Here is a 21,856-nt window from a genome sequence, read left to right as displayed (position 1 = left end):
ATAACCTTAAAGGTATGGTTACAGCTCGGATATTTAAGTAGGGTCGTCATGGTAACGTATAAGAGTGAGAGAAATAAGAACATTCTTCATTTCTTTCACTCTTATACGTTACCATGACAACTCTACTTATAGCTGTGCTGTGACCGTACCTTAAGGTCCTTTTGCAAGAATCTGAATTCGTCTCTTAGTTTTGTTGTAAATAATTGATTTGCAATTAATCGATATTTATAAATTATTATGAATTTTAAACTTTAGTAGAAAAATTAATATTTCTCTTGCAATCATACTTTTCTACATTGGCTGCGTAAACGTAAACACGAACGTGCTGACGTCACCCATTTGAATAACATTGTGACGTCAGCACGTTCACTTCCACGTTTACCAATGTAGGGTCAGCATCATCTATTGTCTACAATTTTTAATTTATTTTTTAAAAAAATTAAAAATATCCATTTTAATGAAAATAGAAAATTTTAGTTTTAAATATAAAAAGTCTAGGTCAAATTTTAAAAAACAAAATTCACCCGAAGAGAGCATTAAAAAATCCTATAAGAAATATATTTAACAAAAAATTTTGTTATTTCATATATATAAAGAAAAAATTAAATATTCATGCAAAATTGATAAATTTGCACTACCTCTATCACCTTCAAATTTTAAACAAGTCAACAAATTTTTTTTGTTATACTACCAGATATAAAAAAAAATTTGAAGTGAATTTTTTGAGTTAGGACATTGAACGTAAAATGCCTTATATGCTAAAATGTCAACAACTCATTAACTCCAAAACTCTCAAAATTAGGGGGGACATGCTTTTTTCCAAAATTTCGAATTTTTTAAATATAACTGTTCAGACCAACTCCAAACGGGTTCTCTATAATTTTCTTGAAATCTACTCGCGAAAATACGTAAGTGTACCAAATTTCAGCTGTTTAGGTTTATATGGTTCAGATTTTCGGGAGCAGGAACTGAATAATATTATTTATAGGGTTTTCCATTATATTACACTTTTTATACTGTTACCAAGTTTTCTGCAATATTTAGGTACACGGAGAATAATAGAAAAACGAATAAAATAATTTTTACTACTTTAAAAGTAAAATCTGAACTGTCCGGAGTTTCTGCACATTTCTGGTAATTTTTACTCCGAAAATAGTAAAAATTATTCCAGAAATAGTAAATTTTACTATTTTCGGAGTAAAAATTACCAGAAATGCGCAGAAACTCCGGACAGTTCAGATTTTACTTTTGAAGTAGTAAAAGTTATTTTATTTGTTTTTCCATTCTTCTCCGTGTAAAATTTTTACCATTTAATAATGAAAGGTTTATCTTATTTTAAGTAGTATATAAAATAATGACAAAAAAAATAAATGTAAATAACTTTTTTAGTTATTTTTATTTTCTAATGTAGTTAAAGTTAATGTACTATTTACAAAGGAATAACTCAATATATCCTGATAAAACTTTAGAAGCGTTTGCTACACCAAGTACAGAATCACAATAATATAACAAATATTATTCGAAAATTAAACGAATATTCGAAACGATAAATCTAAGATACACACAAGGAGCAGTCGATTACAATTATGCAATACCTCCAACAGCGAACTTCCTTAATTTTTTTTTCAACTTCATTTATGCACAAATTACTTAGCAATAAAAAAAAATAATTATGAGATCAGTGGACCTGAGCAAATATAATTTTGACGCTTAAAAACTAATCGTTATCAAAACGTAAAACTTCAAGTCCATTTATTGCTCATGTAAACGCATAATTTTTTTTTAACTTTAAAGGCAAATTCTTATAGAGGTTTTGCACTTGTCGGCTTCTCTTCATTACCTATAAATTAATATAACGATTAATGTAACTCTTCAACCTAGCCCTAAATCAAAATTTATCGTAATTTTATATATCACCCGAATCGCATGTTTATGTTTTGAGAACCTACGTTGAATTTTATTCACATTATTTTATGATTGTGATTTTGATTAATCAAAACATTCAGGATTCCTTTTAATAATTTGTTGCAGTTCAAACATTTTGCTCTTAATTTTAGAAAAATTACCAAAAAAATTCATTAAAAAGAAAAAAAAAAAAAAAACAAGAAATTCTATAATTTCTCAATTGTATTTTTTTAATGACCGCCTCGTTTGCTTTAAAACTATTTTTCATAACGAAAATTCTTTGTCGTTCTGTCAGGTTAATTTTAATAAGTGGATTAGTAAAACAAAACCGTTAGTCAATTATTTTACACTGTAAGAATTAATGAAAATATTTGCTTGAAAAAAATAACAATCTATCAATGTTTATATTCTTGTTTCGAAGGTTACTCACTTCTACTTAAACATACTTGTATAATATATATTCTCTGATACTCTTTGTTGATAATACATCTTACATACTTTAAAAAAATCTTTAAAGAAGCCAGTCAAATTTAAAGTACATACAATAAAATTAATCTACGACGTGTTTTTTTTTTTAAATTCCATCAAGACAATGTGAAAATGAGTACGGCCCCGCCGTGCAAATGTTTTGCCATTGGAATTTTTCAATTATGCAGAAAATAAAAAATTATTTTCATACATATAAATCTGATTAAACATCATTTCAAATAAGATTTCGGGAAAAATTACCCTGCGTTTAGAAACAATTATTACTTACTTTTAACATCATTATGTTAAGCACAAGTTCGAATTAAAAAAAAAAATAATAAACAGAAAGAAATGTATTAATGGTCATAATTAAAAAATTATTAACAGTTACATTAACTGTTGATCAATGAACGCACTTTTGAGAGTGAAAATACTTTATAAAAAAAAAAGAAAAAAAAAGAGTATTTCATGCAAACATTAATTAATCCTACAGTTTTTAATTTATAATATAAAGCATTTAAGTCAGTAAAAAAAAATTACATTTACTAACGTGAGCTTTGTTAAAAGTTTGATTTGTATAATTCATGATGTGAATTGTTTAATTTTTGTAATCTTAATTTGTTTAGTTTGTATGTAAACATTACCTTTTTACATGTTATTTTATTATATATTGCCATGAATCTACTGATTTTGTATGCGACGATCGTCTAATATATTTTCTAACTTTCGTGCAACGAAAGCAGTGGTCATAGATTTTTTAAGCGGTTCTTGAGACATTTCAACGTCCGCTTCATCCGAAAGTAAACGTTTTCCAACAGATTTCTTGGCATCGACAGATATTACCATTTTGTTGATAGCTTCCAAGTCCTAGAATTAAAAATAAATTATTGAATTTACAATTTAAAAGTTAGAGAAATACGTAGGAAATTTTGAAAAAATGTCACTCACTTAAAATACAATTTTAATTTTCATGGTAGAAAATCAATAGAGAATAGTTAATAACAAAAAAAGTATTTGATCAAATAAAAAAATCGGACAAGTGCGAGTTACACTCGCATAAAAACCGAGGGTTCCGTACCCCTAATCCTAAAATTTGAGGGGTTTAAAGTGTGAAGGCCGATGGAAAAATTCCAATTTTGCTTAATTTTTCTTGTAATGTGAGCATGGAAATACATATCATAAGTTTTTAAAAAATTTTTAATTTTTTTATCATTTAACATTTTCAATTTTATGATTTTTTTAGATTTCACCAATTAATAAAAATATCAACAAATAAAAAATGTCAAAAGATAAAAAAAATAGCAAATGGTAAAAAAAAGAAAATGGCAAAAATGGCAAATTATAAAGAATGGCAAAACACTACAAAAAAATATAGCAAGCACAATTGGAGTTCTCGCTATATTTTTTTTGTAATCTACACGCAAAAATACGTAAAAGTGTATAAATTTGAAACTCTTTAGATAAAATATTCTTCGTTTTTTGGGGAAAAATCATGATTTTTATCGAAAATTATCAGTTTTTCCTTGAAAACACTATGATAATTCACTCCAATCGTTCTCGTTGTATTTTTTTTGTAATCTACAAGTAAAAATACGTAAAAAAGTATAAATTTGGATCCCTTAGGATAAAATTTTCTTCTTTTTTTATTCGAAAAATCCATGATTTTTTCTAAAAATATGAGTTTTCCTTAAAAACAATATGAACATCAACTCCAATTGTGCTCGCTATATTTTTCCTGTAATCTACACGCAAAAATACGTAAGTATACCAAATATGAACTGCCTTCGTCAAATATTGTGTGCGCTAGGAGGATTAATCGCTTTTTTTCAAATTTTTTGATTTTTCCTTGACAACGCTATGTAAATTAATCCTAATCATGTTTGCTATATTTTTCCTGTAATTTTCACGTAAAAATACATAAGTGTACCAAATTTGAGCTCTCAATGTAAAAAAATGTGGCAACCAGGAGGGGGGGTACATAGTCATTTTTAGGGATTTTTCGTAAAAATTCATGGTTTTTCCTTGACAACGCTATGATAATTAATTCCTATGAGATTCGCTATATTTTTCCTGTAATCTACACGCCAAAATACATATGTATACCAAATTTCAGCCATCTAGATAAATTCGTGTGGCCGCTAGGGGGGGGGGGGTACATGCCTTGCTTCACTAGTCTCATTAATAGGGTTCCCCCTTCGGGTACGGAACTCTAAAAAATTCATTTTAATGGCAAGAAAAGCAAATAGTAAAAAAAAAATTGAAAATTGTTTATAAAAATTATTTGTAACATTTTTAAATATTTCTTAACAATGAAAAATGAAAGTTTGTATCTTCAACACACATATTGATTAAAAAAGAGCGATTTGAAATGAAAAAATAAATTTTATCTACAATTTTGCTTTACAGTTTGCAAATGGTTTATAAAAATTGTTTATAACATTGTTAAACGTTGTAAAATCATTTTAAATGAAATTTGCTACTTTTAATATACATTCGAATTGCAAAAAAAACCATTTGATGGAAAAACAGATTTTTTTTTACCACTTTGGTCAAAAATTTGTAATTTGTTTAAAGAAATTGTTTATAATATTGTTAAATAATACCGAATAACAATTTTTTTTATTTTATACTATTATTTTACTGAACTGAAACATTTAAGTTAAAAAAATCAGGATAACATTTTTTTATGTTATTTTTACAAATTTAAAAATTTTGGCGAACATTTTTGAAGCGACATTTTGAAATAAAAAAATTTTTTTTATCATGGCTATATGCAGATGGGACTATCATGATAGTTCCAACATTTTGAACGCGTTTTTTTGGTGTTTTGGATTTTTTCCAAAGCAATTTCGATTAGAAAATCTAATTTTAAATTTAAAAATACACAGATTCTGAAAGAGGACACTCAAAAGCATAAAAAGAACTGGATGCCGAATTTTTTAAAAAGCGCTACTCGTAGAACGGAAAGCTCGAATTTGAACCAAAAAACGGTCATTTGGGACTAAATGGGTTAAGCTGCCTTTGGACCCATGTTACTTACGATATTTTTTATTCCAAAGGCTCAAACATCGCGTTTATATTTTACCTGACTGCCGGGTAAAAAAGTCATTTATTTGTTCTACCGTTTGAAAATGGCGTCCATTTTTACCCTAGAGGAAAAAAAACACATGGAACTGCTTTTCATTTTTACCCTAGGGCAAAAATGGACGCCATTTTTCAAACGGGAGAATAAATGATTGACTTTACACTCGGACGTCAGGTATCTAAAAGTGCCATATTTGTGTCTGAGGGATGAAAGAATATAACTTCCTGTCATCATTAAAATTTAAAGGATTCAAGATAAAGGTGGTAACTCCCCTTAAGTCTTGTTACATTAAAAAATGTTTATTTTTGTATAAATTTATAGAAATTTTCCTGACTTTGAAAGAAATTGTCTGACATTACCTGCCCAATAAAAAAAACTAATTTGTCGCTAAGCAAGATTCAGAGAAGCCCTTTGTATATATTCAATTCAATTCGTACCAATGAGTTTTCATCGGTTGAGAATTCAAACAAAATGACAAACTCCTCTATTGAATTCAGCTTTGTCGAATTCAGGAGAATTGCAACATAGAGTAATTCGAATTTGTCGCTAAGCGGGATTCAATGAAGCTCAGGGTGTATTCATTTCAATTCAACTGAATTAGTTTTCATTTGCTGGGTGATATTTTCCTGACCAAAAAATCCCGACTTTTCTCTGATTTTTAGACACCCTTAACAAACAATATTTTGTGTTCTTCCCCTGGGGCAAAATTACTCAACTGTTCCCACCCCAAAAATTAATTTATCATGATTGAATTGATACTTGACTGAAGTGTAGTCCTAGTGAACCTACATTCAACCACCAAACTATTTGACCCAATAGCAAAGGACTTTTAACATACAGGGGTTCGAAATTTCAACTCTCAGGCAATTTCTCTAAAATTCATCTTAACATAACTTCTACACGGAGAGAAAAAAAAAGTTCTAACTACTTTCCTTCAAGTCGTCATTCTGATCATATGAAGTCAAGTAGTTACAACCGGGGAGCCAGGCCGTTTTGACTTGGCTCTTTCATTGCTACTACTGTGTTCTCAGGCAATACCGACCAAGCGATTGGCCTATTGCTTTGACTTGCCGCTTGGCGTTTGCTTCTACCGGTCTTCACACATGTGTAAAGCAAAGTAGAAGCAAACGCCAAGCGGCAAGTCAAAGCAATAGGCCAATCGCTTGGTCGGTATTGCCTGAGAGCACAGTAGTAGCAATGAAAGAGCCAAGTCAAAACGGCCTGGCTCCCCGGTTGTAACTACTTGACTTCATATGATCAGAATGACGACTTGAAGGAAAGTAGTTAGAACTTTTTTTTTCTCTCCGTGTATAAAACTTATTCAATTACACTTTTATTATAGGGTTTTCAAAAAGGTTTTTTTCTCTATTTTATGAATATGAAATCTAAATTTCTTCTTTTAAACCGTTTTTTCTTAAAATTAAAGAAAAAAATTAAATTTTCGCTTCTTAAGACAGTTTTTAAATTTTTTTGTTTTGGTCTCAAAAAATAGCATTTTTGTGTACTTTAAAATCACACTTTGACAAAAATGGGATCTGCTTATTTTCAACGTCAAATTTAATTACAGAAAACCTCACTCGAGCACTGTCGGTTTATAGGCAATCGAGATGTGAAAGTATATTTGGATAGTCATCATAAATGTACAACTTATCCTTCGAGATACCTTTAATTAGCTTAGGACAATATTTTTAGTTGGAATGTAATGAAATTTCAATTTTTTTACCTTAGCTGGACTGCGACCAAGACAGTAACTCAGTGTTGGTGCTGGTGTAGCAGAAATTGCCTTGGAGTTCAACATTCGTGTCGTGACACAGCCTGTAATGCGCTTGATGGGAGATTTTTTGGTTGATTTGCCTCTGGGCAGAGGACTGAGTGTGAGATTTGAAGAATTGGCCCTTCCTATGCCTAATTTATTAGCGAATTCCTTAACTGGTGGTACATAAACTGTATTGTAAAACTTGATAAGATCTCCGCGTATTTCAGTGCCAAAGTTTTGTGATGTTCCTGCCATATTCGATGGGGTCGGTGGAGCAATATTATTCACTTGTGCATTTAGTCCATTTTCAGAATCATTCGAAAGATCATTTTCATTTTCATTTTTAATTAACACTGATCTGTATATGTGAGATTCTGCCTGTGGTTGAAGACGATAGCATCTCATAATTTCAGTGAATGAATTCCTATCAATTTTTGCTAATTTACAAATCACATAAACGGCACACATGAGAATTTGATCGAGATGTCTATCTCGCATTAAACATGTTGCCTCTTTAATTGAATATTCGAAAATTGTCCAAATTTTTTTCTTTAGATCTTCATCGTCTATTGATAAATTGTGACACAAATCGTGCATACGAACTGCTGCTAAATTGTAGAATTTTCTGAAGAATAATGCCACGGAGCCTGTTCGTCGAGATTTTGTTGCTTCTTTATTTGGAGGACTAACGTTTGTAGTTAGTAATTTTGGCGTTGACGTTTGATCGGGTAAAACATAGAGAAGTTTTGGAGTTAATAAACTCTGTCCACCAACTCTAAGCACACTGTGACCACTGGTTTTGCTGTCACCAAATAATTGTTTTTTCGGTAAACCAGTTGTAGAAATCGGCGACTGGAATCTGCAATTATAAATTTTAGTATTGCATACTTAAAAAAAAACAATTAAATTTATTTAATGATGTGAAACAAACCTTTCGGATGCTGATGAAATGGGACTTTGTACATCGTAATGTGTTCCACGATCGAGAGCAATTCTTCGCAAACCAGGATGTCCTGGTATATTTTGATCAACTGAATCCGCAAAACCTGGCAACGAAACTTCTTCGCAACTTGGAACGCCCCCTTCAGTTGATTCAATAGCCAGCCATAGTGGACTATTTTTCTTCCACGCTAAAGACTCTAAAATCTTTTCCTCAATACAATTTAAATGCTTAACTACGTCTCTTGATAATTGTTCCTCTACCTTCACGGTAATTTCAATAACTTTATAAAAATAATAGGCTTCTATGTTTAAAGCACTTAAAATCCAAGGAAATGTTCTGTCCTCATTTTTATACGAGTAAATAACTATTTCCAAACAACAAGCAAAAAGGCACTGAACGAATACTTCATTCGTTATTAAGTTCTGCAAAAACAAAATTAATTGAACTCTTTTAAATTTAAATCTTCAACACTTGAAAAATTAAAAAAATATTTACTTACAGTAATGTCAAATTTCGGCTTTTTATTTTTCTCATCCTTGAGAATCATTTCGAAGATTTTATAAAATAGCGGTTGCGCTAGATTAACTCTTTTCTTTCCAAAATCTAAAGAGGAATTGTCAGCTCCATTTTGTGTGTACTTGGCACAAAATAAATCTCCAATCTCTTTTACTTTAGTTTCAACAATAGTTTTAACGTCACGTGTGCAACTATTGAAAATCTCGAGCAAAGCTTCACTCGGTGATCCCTGCCTTCTATTTAAAAGATGAAATAGACGATTTACACTTTGGGTAGCATTCGAAACTGGTGCAGTATTGGAAGCATCTCTAGGTCTTAAATATTTTCGACCAGTTAACGGAGTTGGTGGCGCAGAATTTTGAACCTGCTGTAAAAACAAAACATTAAAGTATTTCTAAATTTCATTTTACTTTTTTTTTAATAATTCAAAATACATACTCCTCCTTCGGATTCTCGTCTTGTTTGAAATTGTTCTTGTAAGTCTCCGTCATTTATTATTCTTCTAGGTGAACCAATGTTGGCATTTGCACTTTCACCTAAAAATCATTAATTTTATTTCTCAATTGTAAATAATATCCAGTTTCTTTTCATTAAACTCAGCATTAATGTAGATAATCACAATTAACAAATTTTAATTCCTAAGAATCAATAATCTTACCTAAAAATATTCTTTCATCAAAATCGCCAACAGAAAGTACATGATGTTCGTACAATTTATTCACCGCTTTGAAATTTGCATCGAAGTTTGCAGTATCCAAAATTTCAGAAAAATTTGATTTATCTCCTTGAAGGACTTGATCGTTGAATAATTTATTCAAAAGATTTTTAAAAATATGTTCCTTAATGATCATTGCTTCAACTTTAATGGCATCGTGACGATTTGATAACAATTCAAGAATGCAGTTCGCTGTCCTACTTGGAACAGAACTTTCTTCATTAAAATTTGAAGGTAAGCCTGCAATTAAAATAACTCTCGTTAAAAACAAGTTCCTAGAATGTAATATCCTATTTAAAAAAATGAATTTGTTTGCTTACCAGGAAAATTGGGATTTAGCAAATCACGTCTGTCGCTTAGAATAGCATTTTTGTACATAAGATCGCAACATACTACAAGTAAATGGTACGAGTTAACTAAATCATCAGAAATAGCTGGTATTGTACCCTTAATGCATACAAAAAGACTCCAACAAAATTCAAATACTCTTGCTGGAGTACACGGAAGATTTCTTTGTCTTCGTGATCTTACAGGTTGCAAAGAATCTGCAGAATTTTGAAAAATATCAGCAAAAATTGGTTTATATTTTTTAAAAATATTAAAAGAAACAGCAAAGTTTCGTTCGAGTTTTTCAATTCGAGAACGAAAATCTTGTGGCATATTGGCCATGTCTGCCCATTGTTTGCTTTTTGAAAAGAATTCCAATAATGGTAAATTGCATAATCGTAAAAGTCGAGTTAATGACACTCTGTTAGTTTCAACATTTGATGCAGATCTTCCTGTATATGAACTAGAAGTTTTGCGACAGGCAACATATAAAGCACATCCTATCCAATGAATTGTTTCACCCTGAAAAGAAAAATAAATTTTAATTTTGATAATAAACTAAAAATTTCTCTGCGCTGATTAATTCATTAAATAGAATAAATTTGTATTAGATAAAATAATTTTTAAAACAGAAAAAAAATTTAGGAATAATAAAATTTTCTCTCATCTAATTTAAGAAAAGCTAATAGAAGCCGCGTTTACGTAAAACAAAATTTGCGCATGTGATTTACTTACACAAAGTTAGGTAAGGTTAGGTAAATAGTGTAAATTGAAACATTTCATGAAGCATTAAAAGTTTCATGAAACTTTACAACACTAAGGAAATTCAATTCGATAATAAAATTTTTTAGCGAAAATCTACACAGAAATCCGGGTGGACTCCATGCAGATCTTTCCAAATCTCTACACTAAAATTATACACGGAGAAAAATGGAAAAACGAATAAATTACCTTTTACTACTTTAAAAGTAAAACCGGAACTGTCCGCAGTTTCTGCGCATTTCTGGCAATTTTTACTCCAGAAATAATAAAATTTACTATTTCAGGAGTAAATTTTACTATTTTCAGAGTAAATTTTACTATTTCTGGAGTAAAAATTGCCAGAAATGCACAGAAACTGCGGACAGTTCCGGTTTTACTTTTAAAGTAGTAAAAGGTACTTTATTCGTTTTTCCATTTTTCTCCGTTTATTATATCGTTTTTTATTTTTTTTCAAATTTTTTTTCTTAACATCATAAAATTTAGAATTTTTTTTTCTAAAACTGCTATAATAAAAAAAAGTTATTTGATTTAATGAATCAAACAATCTGATTGTTTTTTTTCTGGGAAAAATTTTTTTTATGAATTTTTTTGTATTCGACGAGCACAACTTTTCCTTTTACAAAATTTGATGTATTTTAGAATTTATTTAGTTGATAACAGACAGAAGCCTTCAAGAGATTACATGGGTAAAAAAAATCAAATTAAATTTTTTTTTCATTTTTCTTTTGATAGTATAACATTTCAAGAATATTTTCCCAAAGTTTTAAGATAATGTGAGTAAAACTCTAGGAAAGAGAGAGAATTTTCGAAAACGCTTTTTGTTTCGACCGGCATCTAGGGATAATTGATTTTTAATTAGTTTGTCGCCTTTTTGTATCAGCCATTTTTAATTTTGGAAAACTAACACCAAATTCGTAATCAGCGACTCCAAAAACCAATTTGAAATTTTACTTTCATTTCACAAATGAGCATTTTGGAAAATTAATAGTTTCAGGCCTTATAAACTTTTTCGGCTAAAATTTTTTGAAAAAATTTTTCGAGGCATAATTGAACACAAATCTAGCACAAATTTTCTTTTTTGGAAATTGAAAGTTTGAGGTGCCAATTTTCTGAACGTAATTTTTTTTTTCTATGCAATATGCCAGTAATGCCTGTACATGAACTAGAAGGAATAATTATTTTTAGTTACTTTTGTGCATCTGACTACGACGACGCGTCAAGTCAGATTTTTTTCTAGTAAGAAACACTTTTTTCATTACAATTCATTTCTTTTCGTTTAGTACATCTGACAAAATGCAAGTTAACCTCACAGTTTGTTAATAACCACAAATTTAGGTTATTCCAAATAAATTAAAATAAAAAAATAAATTACTATATAAAAACAAACATTAAGTCAACTTTATAATTCCACACGTAATTTTCCTTAATTATGATAAACATGGTAAAAATAAAAGTTCTCTTTTACTTATTAACGAACTATCATTAACTTATTAACAAATTTTTGAAGATTTGGAATTTTCCCAAAATTTATAAAGCCCCATGAAAACTAATTGACATATCATAGAAATTTTTTTAACAATGCAGTAAATTATCAAGAAATGAAAACTGATTCTAAATAAAATAAATAAAAAAAATAAGTTACTCTATTTACGACAATATTCTCCGAATATATGAATAAACAATTTTTTTCAATCACAATACTGAAATTTGTACTCAGAATTGATGGAAAGGCAGAGCACAATTTAAGATATTTCAGCCTCTCTTTAAGAGCAAAAATAAAATAGAAAAGTTGTTAAAACATTAAAATAAATACCTCAAGTGAGTAATTTTCTCTTATGGTTTCGTAGGATCTCCAAGCCTCCGATGCTGATGTTGCATCCATATTCAACTTTTGACATAATTCCTGATGTCTACTATAAGTAGAATCATCAATATCGTCTGACTGACCCATTATTTTAAATTAATATACACTCAAAAAATATGCAAACTATATAAAAATATACTAGAAAAACAAAATGTTTGTACGACAAGGGCGCGCCATACATGCCAATACATGCGACTGAGCTTGCTTACTGAATGCTGAAACACTAGTTTGGCGCGAAAATCTTGGATCCTGATACGTTGAATACCCGCTTCACTATACACAACTACGCAGCCATTTTACTTTGTCGATGTTTCATCTATCACATTGGCGGGAAAATGAGTCTCACTTTCCCTTTATCATTTTTTCATATATTAATACTGAATTTTTATTTCTTTTAAATAAAAATTATAATAAAAAGTATTTTTCATTCTATTTTGAAAAAATTATTATTAAAATTTCTGCTAGTTTATCTAATACCATAAAACTATTTAAATTTAACCACCAATTAGATTTTAGGAGTTTAGGTTAGTTTCAGCGGAAAAAAGGTTTATTAACATTAATTATGTGTAATTATATCAATTATTCATAAAGTTAAACAAACTTTTAAAAAAATTATTATTATGTGCTATGAATTAACTAATTCTATAATTAAAAGTTAGTATTTCAAGCGCGCTATTTTCCCTTTCCATGTATACATTAAAGGTGCAGTCACAACTTTTTTTCAAAGAGGAACGTTATGAACGTACTATGATCGTCATATGTTCGTCTGCTAGATAAAACTTTGATTTTACAAATTTACGCAGTTGATAAATTCATAATTAAATAATTTATTTACAATAATTCTAAAACAACAATTTCGAGAAAAGTATACATTTAGGTTGTGTTTATATGTGCGTACGTGTAAGGGTGCAGTCACATGGAGCTGATTAGTGAGTTAGCGGATGACCAATCAAAACACAGTCTCTTGCGGTAAGTAACATTTTCCTTTAGAGGCTTAATTTTGATTGACTAAAATCATTTCTGCTAATCTACTAAAGGTGAAATCACATGAAGGCATAAAGCGGCTATCGACAAATTACGTAAGGCTTTTTATGGAAAATTTTAATCCCCTCCCTTGACCTCCCTCCCCCTTTAAAGTCTTACGTAATATGTGGACTGCTCCAAAGCAAAAAATCATGAGTGCAAGTAGGGGTAAAGGTGGTTCCACAACAACTTGCTTAAAGTTTTGCTTTAAGAATGAGCACGCAACGTTACGTTATAACGTTAACGTGCTGACGTCACAATGCTACTAACGTTCCCAACTAGCTATAGGCTACGTCTAGAATGGGGCTGACGCAAACGTATCCCAATGCTAATCGAATGAGGACGCGTCACGTAGCGCTTGCGTCTGCATTTGCATCAGCCCCATTATTGGCTGGTTCCAGAATGGAGCCAAACGCAGACGCGTTTCCCTTCTGAAACTAGCCTATGGCTACTTCCACAATGGGCTCGACGCAAGGTAAACGCAGCGTTGACGCGACGCATCCCAATGCTAATCAAGTCGGCTCTACATCCATGGTACGCGACGCGAACGTGAACGCGACGTGCTGACGTCACCCATTTGATTAACATTGTGACGTCAGCACGTCGCGTTCACGTACACGTTCAATGTAGAGCCAACTTCAAATGGGGATGCGTCGCGTCAAAGCTGCGTTTACCTTGCGTCGAGCCCATTGTAAAAACCAGCCATACATTGGCTGCGCAAACGTGAACGTGAACCTGATGACGTCACAATGTTATTCAAATGGGTGACGCCAGCACGTTCACGTACATGTTTGCGCAGCAATGAAGACTCAGCATAAAGGAGCGTCTCCAATTTAAACCTAAGGCACTGAACTCTATATATCTGGAATGCTGTCTGCCATTGATGGTCACGAACTTTCAATGTCAGACAGCATTCCAGATATATAGGGTTCAGTGACCTAAGGTCTCAGTCCCATAAAACAACGACAATAAAAAAATTCTGGAAGTTACTTAGGAATTTTTTTTATCGTTGTTGTTTCCCATCTCTGGAATCCGGAAGTTCCTTAGGACGCCGAAGGCCGTTTCCGAATTGGGATTTTCAGCGCACTTTTGATAAAGTATATACTCCGGAAGTATGCACTTTAAGGCCTAAGCAGAATAGATTCTTGAACGGGAACGCAATCGTGAAAGCAAACGTCAGCATGTGTGAGAGAAGAATAAAGATATTTGCTATCCTTCTCATACACATTCTTACGTTTTCGTTTACGATTGCGTTCCCGTTCAAGAATCAATTCTGCTTAGACCTTTATCAAAAGTGTGCTAAAAATCCCAATTCGGAAACGGGCAAGTAGCACGTAATAAATACAGTAATATTAAAATGTCCGCCTCAGGATGTTGATGTTGATGTAAATACAGAATGCAAAACCGAAAATAATGAGAGTTAAAAGGATAGTGATATATCCCTGTTCTTTTCACTCTCATTATTTTCGGTTTTGCATTCTGCATTTACATCAACATCTAAATCCAACCTCATGGTAATATTCCCGTTAATATAACTGCAATATTACAGTAATATTACTGTATAATATTACACGTTTATTTGAAATACATAAAAATTTCAAAGTTTTTTATGATAAAACACAAAAAGATAAGAATTAATCAGTCAAGTAGGGTAAATGTACTAATTACGACGCAATTTGAGTCAAAATACCTTTGAAATAGAAAATTTGACATTTCTATTGTGTCAATTGAAGACTTATTAAACTAAAAGCTTATGTTATTTAGATATTAAAAAAAATTTTAACTTTATAAAAATCGATTATTTGAACAAATATGAGAAATTAAAACTAATGTCGTAATTTTCTATTACGGCGCGTTTGTATCAGTTTCGGTGTATCAATTTCGGTGACTAAAATTACGTGTATTTTGAAGATACTTTGCCCGCCGTAATTAAAGCCAATGAAAATCTTAAAAATATTTCAATTACGGAGATGGAAAAAATTTGGTCTCAAATAATTAAATTAATAATTGTTTAAATGTGCATCCTTATAAGTAATTGTATCAAAAAAAGATTAAAATAATTTTTTTCAATCATTTTGCAACAGTTATATTAAATATAATAGTATTAATAGTTTTTTTTATGAACGCGCCGTAATTGGTACACTGACCCTATTTTTAAGTGTTTTTTGAAATTTTTTGTAATATTCCAGTAATATTCCAGTAATATTAACCGAAATATTACCATGAGGCGGACATTTTAATATTACTGTAATGGTAACGTATAAGAGTGAGAGAAATAAGGAATGTTCTTATTTCTCTTTCTCTTATGCGTTACCATGACGACCCTACATATGTAGCACGTGTTGCCATGACAACACGTGTGTTAGAAAGGGTTAAAAAAATGTAGGCATATCTGGCCACAAGTGTAAAGGCGTTTGTATACCTCACCTATTCCGAGTATACTTGTGTCGTGTACCATTGGAGTAAAAGAGACAGAAATATCTTTTGTTTCTTTTACTCCAGTAGTACACGACAGAAGTATACTCGGGATCGGTGAGGTATACAAGCGTCTTAACATTTTCATACATTTTGAGGTTAGGAGGTAGAGTTGTGTAGTTACACGTAACTCGAAATTTTCGACATATGTAACAATGTTGGTTACATGCGTAAAATACGTAATATACGTAGAAAAGGTACAGTCTTGGCCATATATGCCTACAGTTTTGTCCTTTTCTAACGCACGTATTGTCATGGCAACACGTATGTAAACCAAGGACAGAAAATAATAATAATAATATCAAGATCAATGACCACGAGTAAATTTTATCTATAGTTTTTCAAGATTTTTACGTATGTTACATAGTAACATACCGTAACAAACCCATTAATATACATGAATTACCTACCCATCTCTGTTTTCATGTTTATTGTGTACGTCACATATTTCTTTACCTGGCTGTACTCTATGCTTTGATCGGAGCCACGTCATATTTGTTGGTTGTGCAGTTGGATTCGCGGGGTCTTTTTTTCTCGCTTTTCCCGTTTTTAAATCGGTATATTGTGAAAATTTCAAGCAATGAATATATTCCGCCTTTTGGGTGATTTATCTCACCTTCTTGCGATTATAGTTCTTCTCCTTAAAATATGGAAAACAAGGAGTTGTGCCGGTAGGTGTTATTTTATACATAGCGGGCGCCCGTTATCAAAAAAATGACAAATTCTTTTGTGTTATTAAACATTTAAATATATAATATTCATTCAGATTAAACAAACTATTTTTTATTTTGAAAATTGGATAATTGATTATGAATTATTTACAGGCATAAGCGGTAAATCGCAAATTTTATTTGCGATTGTATACACAACGCGGTACTTAGATCTGGTAACCACGTACATTTCGGCGTACAATACTTTTATGAAAGTAATATTTATTGCTGCTTCTGGTGCTACCGTTTTTCTAATTTATATTAAATTCAAAGCAACATACGATCATAACCACGATACATTCAGGTAAAACAAAAAGTTACTTCATAGTTCTTTATTTTCTTTTTACATTAATATTAGTTTATTTTTATTTTTTCCTTCAATTGAAAAAAAAACATTTCAAAATCTTGTAACAGGTATTTTTTTTCTTTTTATATATGCACTTTACCTTGACATTAATATTGTCAAAAAATTTTTCCTGATTGATAATCAATTGCTGGAGACAGTCTTTGTTTTATTTTTTTTTAGACATTTATTCCGAATAAGAATATTTTTTTTCCTTGAAAATTTCTCTTGTAATTTATTTTTAAATATTGAATACGTCATTTGAAGTAAAACATATGGACACTTTTATAAGACTTGAAATATTTCTTTATTTTAAAGAACTAATATATATTAAAAATAATAATAATAATTCTATATTATTTAATAGTTCAATTTTTATTTTAGTCAGATTTCACATTACTTAAAAGTATTTTGAAAATTGTCTATTCATTATACATAAAACAGTATTTTTTAAAGCAAGGTAATCGTTATCTTATACTATGTGTTCTAAAAGTCACGAATGTTTCTGATAACATTACCTCTTTTTATAAACCTAGATATATATATTAGCTTGAACACTAGCAAAAGTAAATAAATTAATTACATATAAATTGATGATACAGTTTTTCTGAAAAATACAGAAAATATAGAAATATTTATTTTTTAACTTTAATATTAATACTTTTAGGGCCAATTTCACCAATTCCGGTTAAAAGTAAATCAGCGATTAAATCCCTAACCGACCAATCATGAGCGGTTAAATTGACTAATCGATGATTAACTTTTAACCGGAGTTGGTGAAACTGGCCCTTAATCTCTACAAATTAATTATGATTAATTAGGCCTTTTATTTATTTATTTATTTATTTTACAATTAAGCCCGCAGTCCAATAGGACCATAAAAGGGCAACTAAAAAAATGCAACTACAAAATTTTTTGATTAATAAATTAATTATGATTTAATTAAATATTAGGGGGAACAATTTTTTTATAAGGGATAAATTTTATTCGATTATTGGAAGAGAAGAAATTGAAAAAAATATTTGACACTATACTTTATTTAACAAAAATAAAAAAATTAACGTTTGACAATTTATGGAATACAAATTTTCATTTTTTTTGTAATAATTTTGTTTTAATAACTTTTTTTAATAATTGAAAAATATAAATGAAGGTTTGTATTAAAAAAAAAACCTTTAAACTGACAATTGTAAAACATTTCTTTACCAAATTCATTTTTAATATTTATAAGACAAATTTTTTTTTCAATTTAGTGAATTGCATTATGTACACTCATGCTTAGTATGATTTTCCCACCTAAAAACAATTAAAGTTTTTATATTTTTGTTAATAGTTAAGATACAAAGTTTATTTTAAAATTCACTCTAATTGTAAGGACTTAAACATTGCCAAAATTGTCATTTTTTGAGGAAAAATCGCACATTAATTTGATAAATTGCATTTGAAGGCATATTTTATCACCCTTGAAACATTCTTTTGAAAATTGTGGTACAATAATTTTTAACCAAAATAAGGTCATTTGCTTTAAAAAAGTAGTTTTTTAAAAAAAATTTTAAATAACGGATTCAATAGTGTGGAAATTTTTTTTTAAAATTAATTTGATTTTCATGAAACACATTATTTGGGAATTTTCGGGGCCTTTAATTTCAAATGCGCCTTTAAATTCGTAATTACAGACTTTAATATTCAAATTTTTAAACATTTTTTTAAAAATGTATATTTAATTTATTTTTTACATTCAATTTTTATATCTTCTAAGTTTTAAAATTCTTCTTTTAACCTATTGGCGAATACTCTATTAACTTTTTATAAAAAAAAACAAACCAAAAATAGTCAATTTTTTAAAAAAAATTCAAAATTAAAACATTTTTTATTTTTTTAAAAATAATTTTAGTTTAAAACTTTTGTATAATTTCTGATTTATTTTAAACAATAATTAGTTATTCAAAATTTTTTACGGAATTACTTTTTAAAAATCGACAATTTAAAAAAATGAATTGTTGGACAGTTTTAATTTTTCGTTGAAAAATATTATTTTCTTTGATAAAAATATAAATATTTCCTTATGCTTGTATTATTAAATTTATGATTTAAGTAGGTATTAATTAATATAACGGTAAATAACAATTATTTATTAAAATAAAATATAAATTATTTAAAATACATTATTTTAAACAAAATTGTATTTCAGGGGATAAAATAATTAAGTATTTGACAATATTTAATTAAAAATTTTTTTAAATAACTTAATTTTCAAAGAATTTTATTATTTATTTATTTATTCATAGTCGACACCTTTCGGTTTCGAACCATTTATATCTTACATATTCTTATTTTTACATAATCTCATATTACTTTAATTAAATTAAATTAAATTTAAATAAAAATTTTATTAAATTTATAGAAAATAAATAAATTGGCACTAAATTTTTTAAAATTATTAAATTTTAGGAAATTAGCAGTTAATTCTTTTTACAATAAAATTTCTGACGATTTTCACTTAAAAATTTGAATGCATAAAAAACTATACAAATTTCTAAAAAAAATTTAATTTAGATTTTTTTAAATAATTTGATATTTTGAAGTCTGATGCAATGAAAGATTTAAAAAAATGTATAATACAACTTAAAAAAAAAAAAATAAAGTTCTCTTGGAAATAAAATTAATGTTAAAAAAACAGTTAAAAAGGTTTATAAATAATATAATTATTTAGATTTCATATAAATAATTGAATTTTAAAATAGTTGTGATGAAAAGTTTTGACATTTGTTTAAATAATATTAAATTAAAAATTTCAAATTAATTCAAGTTTCGAAGAATTTAATTAGAATTATTTTATTTTAAAATAATTTAATTTTTAAGATATTTAATTACAAGGATGTTAATAAATTGAAAATTTTATTAAAATTTTTAAATTAATATATACTTAAATTTTTAAAGAATTTTAATGTGAAAAATATTTTAATAATTGGATTGTATACCTATTTAAAATCATGCTTGATATAAAAAAATTTAGATTTAAAAGTATTATGAATCACTACGTTAAAGGTGAATCTTGAAAATTGCTAATTTTGAAAACTAGGAAAATGTTTAGAATTTTTTTCTTAAAAATTTGATGAACTCTGTTTGCTTTTTGTTGATTGATATACCGTGGATGTACCAGTTACTGTCCATGTCCCAGTTTCCGTCCATTTTACAAATATCTCGTATAGTAATTTAAATTATTTTTTAACAATAATTTATTCCTTTTGGCACGCAATCGACTTATTAGTTTAAGTAAACAAATAAAAGAAAATAATTTTTTTATAAATGTTATTTTGAAAATTAAACTGGACGGAAACTAGGTCTTAGGTGGACGGTAACTGGGACATCCACGGTAATGATAGTTGAAATTTTTTGATACTTTTTTGTTTCATTAATTCAATTTAAAATTTATTAGATATATGACGCTCCGCGACAAAAAGTACCTTAGCTCGTAGTTTTTCCTTAAATAAAAACTTTTTTTTTTGATTAGACAAAATCAAGAATAGATTTTATTGATTATTTTGGTTGTAATAAAGAGTTAAACATCAATGCTTTGTGTAAAGAGTTGATCCTCTTTATTTTCACTTCAAAAATCAAAAACATAAGTTTTTTTTGGAGCTTATGTACCTTTTGTCGCTGAGCGTCACATATATTTAATAATTTTGAGTAAACGTTGAATCCTAAGTAGAGAATTTAAAAATATTTTTATTTGTTACAACAGAATTGAATTCCTGGTGCTACCAGCTCTAGTCCTAGCTTTGGCAATAAACCACAGTTTCTCATTTGTGGAAGTACTTTGGACCTTCAGTATTTATTTGGAGTCCGTGGCCATTCTACCCCAACTATTTCTCGTATCGAAGACAGGAGAAGCTGAAAGTATCACTAGCCATTATCTTTTCGCACTAGGATCATACCGAGGACTTTATCTTTTGAATTGGGTTTATCGTTATTATGCAGAGGATTATTATGATTTGATTGCAATTGTTGCAGGTCTAGTACAAACTGTTTTGTATTGCGACTTTTTCTATTTGTACATTACCAAAGTTCTTAAGGGCAAGAAATTACAGTTGCCCGCCTAGCCGACCAAAAGTATTATATTTAATACTATTTGCCTGCAATTGGCTCTCGATCGAGCTTCAATTGTATACATGTGGGGCTCAACAAAAGAAAGCGAACGTTTTATACAAATTGTGCGTTGTTCGTACCAAGCCCAATATTTCTTGGACATGAATTTTTCATCGCGTTTCTCATTATCTTTGCATCGCGCTGCACAAATCGCATACTGAGTAAACGTTTAAGTTAATCTAGTGCTTAAAGTAATAGAGTGTACTGTACATTGAAATTGTATAATAATTAATCATCTTGAATAATAGTGAAATTGGTATTGTACGCTAGAAGCGAAAGGATCAGATAGATAAACAAATAATGTCTGCCTATAATATTTAAGTTGTTATAATTACGATTTTTATTAATTAAATGACTATAATTATTGAACTATTTAGAATTTTTTATGTCCTTTATGAGCCTGCGGTCGAATTCAATATGCAAATCATTTTAGAGTGCCAACTTTCAAGAGGTACGTCAAGTGAGAAGACTTATACTAAAAATTTATTATGTCTACTATGCCAACAAAAGGCTTTAATGTCCCAATGACAAGTTTTAGGTATATATTTTTGTTTTAAAAAAAAGAGGCTGATTCTGATAAACTTAACTTAATCGAAAACTAGATTTATTTCGGTGGATAGACCCTTAAATAATATTATTAAAACCTATAAAAAAAAATTTTAATTTCAAAGAAAATTTTGAACAAGTTTACGATAATCTTTGTGAAATAAAATGTGAAATAAATGTAGAATGTTTACTCAATCAATGTATCATCTTTTATACTCTTACAAGAGATGTTTCACATACAACAAACAACACTGTTTCAATTGTAACAA

General features: G+C 29.1%; 2 protein-coding genes across 3 annotated transcripts; one reads left to right on the top strand and one right to left on the bottom strand.

The window, feature by feature from the left end:
* Positions 1–1,367: 1,367 nt before the first annotated feature.
* On the bottom strand, positions 1,368–12,615 carry LOC127288248 (retinoblastoma-like protein 1). 2 transcript variants are annotated; one of them, XM_051315606.1, is made up of 8 exons: positions 12,291–12,615; positions 9,709–10,237; positions 9,332–9,628; positions 9,112–9,209; positions 8,657–9,037; positions 8,146–8,579; positions 7,182–8,073; positions 1,368–3,240 (listed from the first exon to the last, which is right to left on the bottom strand). In XM_051315606.1, exons 1-8 carry the CDS (start codon positions 12,426–12,428, stop codon positions 3,055–3,057), a joined length of 2,955 nt encoding a protein of 984 aa, XP_051171563.1. In that variant the 5' UTR covers positions 12,429–12,615; the 3' UTR covers positions 1,368–3,054. The 2 variants fall into 2 exon arrangements, with proteins under 2 accessions (XP_051171563.1, XP_051171562.1); XM_051315605.1 differs by having other exon boundaries at positions 8,657–9,040; positions 12,291–12,613.
* Positions 12,616–16,291: 3,676 nt separating this feature from the next.
* On the top strand, positions 16,292–21,410 carry LOC127288247 (ER lumen protein-retaining receptor). The gene is made up of 3 exons (XM_051315604.1): positions 16,292–16,510; positions 16,664–16,853; positions 20,638–21,410. The coding sequence occupies exons 1-3, from the start codon at positions 16,420–16,422 to the stop codon at positions 20,993–20,995; spliced, it is 639 nt and encodes a 212-aa protein (XP_051171561.1). The 5' UTR covers positions 16,292–16,419; the 3' UTR covers positions 20,996–21,410.
* The last annotated feature ends 446 nt before the right edge of the window (positions 21,411–21,856 follow it).

Source organism: Leptopilina boulardi, unplaced genomic scaffold (assembly GCF_019393585.1).
Source record: "Leptopilina boulardi isolate dan_hultmark-lab unplaced genomic scaffold, ZJU_Lbou_2.1 LbouV2_38, whole genome shotgun sequence".
NCBI lineage: Eukaryota > Metazoa > Arthropoda > Insecta > Hymenoptera > Figitidae > Leptopilina > Leptopilina boulardi.
The sequence above is the reverse complement of the archived record's forward strand: the minus strand, read 5'-3'. Positions and strand labels throughout refer to the sequence as shown.